Here is a 6,000-nt window from a genome sequence, read left to right on the forward strand (position 1 = left end):
CTCAGGGGAGTCATCAATCGCGGCGATGGAAACTCTTCCTAGTCACCAAAACATTGAAAACGCACCTTGTCTGTCACGTTGGATCCCCAGGTGGAACCAACATGGGCTCAGATCTTCTCCACCGTCATCAGATGTTTTATCAATACGACACCACCCACCACCACCTACCTTATTTGCTTCTCCTCTCCTTGCTGACTAGTGAGAATCCCACTGTGTGAGATCACTGAGGTGTTATTATCAAATGCACGCTGGAGATAATAAAAGGCGAGATCTGACATTGATCCGGACCCATCATTTTGACAATCCTTTTGTCTCTGTATCTCATTTTCTTCGGATCTTGCCTTCTCTTGATCGCACCATTAAGACAGCCGAGTTGCGTAGGTCTTTTCATCCCATTCGTCCTCTCTTTGCATATTGCCTTCTTCTCAACCATGCAATCATCATACGACGAAAAGAGCACCAAGCTCGACGGTATTAATACCGCATTTGAGACTCGAGCTCCCGACAGGCCGGACGATGATGTCGACCAGGCCTGGAAGTTCCTGAATGAACACCGCAATGAAGCATCAGAGCAAGCCCCAGTCGATATGACAGCATTGCGTCATAAGATCGACTGGCACATCGTCCCACTCATGTTTTGCTGCTATACAATGCAATTCCTGGACAAGGTCATCCTCAATGTACGTTTTACGCCCGCTTCCCTTAGTCACTCTAGACGAATGAATGAATGAATGACCAATTCCATATAGTATGCTGCCGTCATGGGCCTTACTAAAGACCTAAAGCTTAAGGGCAACGAGTTTTCGAATATTGCCACGTTCCTCTTCGTTGGTTTGCTCTGCTTTGAGGTTCCAAACAGTCAGTCTCACATCCTTATCCTGCTGTCCCAAGCCGTCTTGCTTACTATAAATCCTTCGTATCTCAGTCTGGTTTCTTCAGATGGTCCCAGCTGCTAAATGGCTAGGCTTGAACGTTACTCTATGGGGCGTGGCTACTGCTTGTGGCGCGGCTGCTTCAGATTATCGGTCGCTCCTTGTATCCCGAGTCTTCCTAGGAATATTTGAAGCTACTATCGGGCCTTCTCTCATGCTCATCAGCAGCCAATGGTACACAAAGAGAGAGCAAGCTCCCCGATTCTCGTTTTGGTACCTCGGCCTCGGTCTTGGCCAGATTCTCGGAGGTGCCATATCTTATGGCTTCCAGCACGTCACTCCCGGATCTTCACTGGCCGGCTGGCGCATTATGTTCGTGGTCCTTGGCGTACTGACCGCCGTCATTGGCCTGTCCGTGTTCACTTTGATGCCCGACACCCCGATGAAGGCAACCTGGCTTAGCGATAATGAAAAGGTGGCGTTGCTCAAACATGTCAGTGTCAATCAGACGGGCATTGAGAGCCGTAAGTTCCGGCCTCGCCAGATACTGGAGGCTCTCTGTGACCCTCAGATGTATCTCTTGACCTTGTCTGTCGTTTTGGTGAGCTTTTTCTGTCTCTTTTTTGTTATTTGAAGTCCTCTCACATACTGACTTGGTTGAATTAGCTATCTGTTTCCAGCGGCATCGTCACGACCTATTCTTCAACTCTAATTCTCAATATCGGATACGACCCCAAGCATGCAGCCTTGATGAATATGCCATCTGGTGCCGTCAGCATTTTTTTCACACTGCTCGTTGGTTTTGGTGTTCGCTTTGGCTCTCACCGCTGGGCGTGGATCATCAGCTGTATTATCCCTGCGTATGTCTTCTCAATCAGCTATTTTATCTTAGGCTATGAAGATGCTGACAATTCTATCAGCATACTCGGTGGAGCCTTGATGTCGTTCCTCCCTGCTACTAATAGATCCGGGGTTCTTGCTGGTGTCTACCTTGTCAATGCAGTTGTCGCGCCCCTGACCCTCTTCTACAGTGTAAGCTATACGTCACTGCTGCCTACAGTTTACAAGACACATGAAGCTGATTCATTTCTAGTGGACTGCGGCCAACTTCGGTGGTGCCACCAAGCGTGCGTTTGCCACTGCCATCATAAGTGGCTCCTTTTCTCTTGGAAACATTATAGGCCCTCAAACCTTCCGGGCTCGTGATGCTCCTCAATACCGCCCAGCCAAACTAGCCGTCATGGGAACCCAAGCTGGCTGCGCCTTCACAACCTTTTTACTTTTCCTCTACTACCTGTGGTCTAACAAGAGACGCGGTGCTCGAAAGGATACGGAGGATGCATTTATGAGTCCAGATTCTTGGACAACGCTCACAGACAAAGAGAACAAGAATTTTCGATATGCCTATTAGATACTACAGGGTGTACTTCCGGGGGGGAGAAGCTACGGGCCGAGAAACTCGAAGGGTTTTCGATGATTCTTTTAGCATGTTGTAGCAATTAGCGGATTATCATGATATCATGTTAAATGTATCGCGCATAGTGCCGGAGCTTTGTCCTCGTCAAGATAGTCGGACATGAGGCAATCGAGGCCCCCTACAATGATTTGAATATGTAACACCGTAGGCTTCTCGATAAGACCATCAAGAATGGTTGGCTTTTCGTAGACTCTTCTTTTTGGTGGTAGTCTCCCGTCATGCACAAGTTGCAATACCTAGTACACGTATCCCTTATCTGTCAATTCAAAAGTGTCTTATATGCGTTAATGGACTATTATCGAAAGTGAAATGACTCCCATACGCTCGCTACCTAGAGTCCATGGCATTCCGATTGTGCCTCATCTTTTTTTCAAAGGTTTCTGGCCGGACAGCAACCGCAGGCATTTTCGCAATATATTCGCTGCAGATCCTACCAGCGTAGATCTAACCTCCAACTTATCGAAACATTAATTATCCCAGGGTCATACAGAGGGGACCAATCTATAAAAACTTAGAAACAGGAACACAGGTGTATATATCATATTAAACAACTATTTGCATTATCGCGAAATAATTGAGTTTACGACAATGAGTGCCATATATGCGGACTGAAAAGAATACTATGCATACATTTAGCCACTGAAACGTCCTAAAAAAGAGGTCGAGCCTCCATTTCGTGAATAGGTAGGTCAACGGAATTGATAACGTATTTAAAAAAAAATCTTTATTTTCTGGTTTTTAAAGGAAATCTCAGATGATAATACCACATATGAATTTCTATATCACGGGGCAGGTAATGATATTCTAAGGCAAACATACTACAAGTCCTTTGATTTCTATAATTCAAAGCTACAGAAGCGCCACGTAGCCCCCATATTGAAATAAATATATTAATCCACTTATTATTAAATGCAGGTGTATACCATAAAATAATTCAAATAGAATAGAAGGTAATATGCATACGTACGATTACATTTCTGTGATAAAAGAACATGTATCTTTTTTTAGCTGAATTCTTGAACAATTATACTCTTGTTTTTATTGCATAGAAAATATAATATCTTTTAGAGCAATCCCTGAATTTACGGCATCACTTGCCCTGCCTATAATGCATCTCCTTCTGAATCAAAAGCACTATAATCAATTTAATTATATGAATAGTGCAAAATCAAAATGACGTTATAATCAAAGTGGCCAGTGTCTCTTATACTTTCATGACAGGTATAAAAACATATTTGATTTTCTACTATACTCTCGCGTCCATTGGATTATTTCATATTTACGCCATTCAAAATGTAAGTAGGTAAATAAGAAGCAGTAGCATAGTTTTAAAGGGACCATTTGCTCTATTAGCCTTATATGAATCAATTGGCATACGCAATTATTTCTAAAATGACAGAAGGGTGAATTAACGGCCTTAGCTTCCCTTCCGTACTTATTATATAGAATTCAATGAGTCTTGCGATCGTTTTTTCTGCGTTAAATCCCTGTAATACATTTGATAAGTAGACTACGATACTCGATGAACTAGACACTGCACCGAGCGCGCAAGGTTGGTATGCTATCAACCCCGTGTTTCTCTCGTTTGCGTATCGATACTTCTTGGTTTTACTTGCTCTTGGGTATAGTATAGGTGGGACAAAAATTAAATGATGCTATATATGCGAAGTATTTTAACTGAACTGGAATCTGACGCACTACCGTTGCATTGAGTCCTTATTCACGACGGTACTTCATGTGTGAGATGACACAACACATCGCCCTCTCTAGGACCGAAACTCCTGAATTGACCGAGACGGCTATAAGAACAGCACCGATCATAACGTACACGTATTTTGATTGGTATGTGCTCAGCGCTCCCTTTGGCTCTATGGGTTTGTGACAGCATTGCAGGTATCTTTATACGGAGTGTTTGTGCTCGGCTTATTAGATGCACAAATTATGGCTGATTGCTTCCTAGGAGCCTCTGTAGCGCCAACCGGCGGCAGCCCGTCCTCCGGCCCCGCTACGCTCAAGTGTAGGGCCGGATGGCTGGGGCCGGATCTGCATCAGTCACATTACCATTTTGTAGCTATAGACAATGTTCTCTCGACTTCTTATTACGAGTCACGGACCGGGGAAGTAGCAGATCATGAGCTTAATTCATTCATGATAATATTAGATGGAGGCTCTATAGCAAAGCGGCGCCGACACGTTCCTCTACCCAGTACTCGCCTGCAATGTAAGCTATCGCACCGACACACCAGCCTGCTACATGGCGAATGCTGGGCTAGTTTCTAGCTATTTAAGCGACGTGGGTCTTAAAGAGAGGATGACGACGGCAATGGCGACTCTGTATTAGGCGCACATGAAACAGAAGGTTCATAATACTTCCCTCGACACCTCTTCTCGTACATATTATCAATTAAAGATATACCTCCTCACGCCCCGATACTATGCGTCTGCCCTCAAGTGAACCACTACATCTCATATCGATAATATTATGCGCCTTACTTCATCATGCCCGAGACGACAAAGTCTACGGTCTTTTAACCGGAAGACATTATAATAAAAGGCGACAAATTAAGTTATAATATATCCTCCTCTAAACGATTAAGACTAGTTGGTATCTATCGCGGCGCTAGCGCTATTTAAAAGATAGGGTGTTATACTTTTTCCGGTCCTTTAGGGGTGACCTAAAAAAGCAGAGATGTCCTTAGTTATTAGATTTAATAAGGACGGTGTCGGATCTCGTAGCTAAAGACCGTACTCTAATATATATAAGATCTCTCTTAAGAATGTATTTATATACTCTAGGGGATTAATAGATTTAATTATGGATTTAACCGTTTAGATATTGATACGCTTAGTAGCGTATATAAGAACACACTACTAACACGCTTATATATATTAAAAGGTAGGTAAAGTATTATATAGTATTAAGTTCTTGATTTATTATTTTTAGAGCGGTAGACTCGACTGTTTTATAGTCAAATCCCACTTACCTAAGCTAGGTGTATATTTTCTATAATAAAGGGGATAGATTATAATCAACTTAGATTACACCTAGCTAGAATACTCTTTCACCCTAGCTATTAATAACCTAGTTAACGCTTCTATTAAATTTTCTAGTTCCTCTTAATAGTAGCACCTATAACTATAGCTGCCTCATTACTTAGTTCGACATTCTAACTATCTCTCTAAAACGATATTATCTCTATCTACCCTATAGCTTAGAGTTAACCTTAACGTTATATATTAATAGCTCTTATTTAAACTATTACTATATTAAACGCTAAGTAATATAAAATACTATACCTCTTAAAGGAAAGAACGTTCCTATTACTTTAATATCCTCTTCTTTAAAGGGAAAGTGTTACAACCCGTTATGCGGCCTTCACGTGCACCCCACTTTTTTCTTAACTAAGAAAGAGTATCGCGACTTAGTTTACTACGTCTTCACGTGAACTACTAGTGAACTAGTAACTAGTTTACTAGCTATTTACCTATAACTATAGTAAACTATATAGTATATAGTCAACCTTATTTCTATAGCCTAGTCACTCTTTACCTAGCCATTAATATAATAGTCAACGCTTCTATTAGAACTAGTTCCTTAAGAATAAGCACCTATGACTATAACTGCCTTATTGCTTAGTTAGACGCCCTAAC

General features: G+C 42.2%; 1 protein-coding gene across 1 annotated transcript; it reads left to right on the forward strand.

The window, feature by feature from the left end:
* Nucleotides 1–431: 431 nt before the first annotated feature.
* On the forward strand, nucleotides 432–2,283 carry GMORB2_3250 (Major Facilitator Superfamily; the record flags this gene model as incomplete). The annotated part of the gene is made up of 6 exons (XM_035465226.1): nucleotides 432–680; nucleotides 750–858; nucleotides 926–1,473; nucleotides 1,539–1,732; nucleotides 1,793–1,904; nucleotides 1,966–2,283. 6 exons carry the CDS (start codon nucleotides 432–434, stop codon nucleotides 2,281–2,283), a joined length of 1,530 nt encoding a protein of 509 aa, XP_035318775.1.
* Nucleotides 2,284–6,000: the final 3,717 nt, after the last annotated feature.

This window comes from Geosmithia morbida (genome assembly GCF_012550715.1).
Source record: "Geosmithia morbida isolate 1262 chromosome Unknown scaffold_17, whole genome shotgun sequence".
In the NCBI taxonomy this organism is placed as follows: Eukaryota; Fungi; Ascomycota; class Sordariomycetes; order Hypocreales; family Bionectriaceae; genus Geosmithia; species Geosmithia morbida.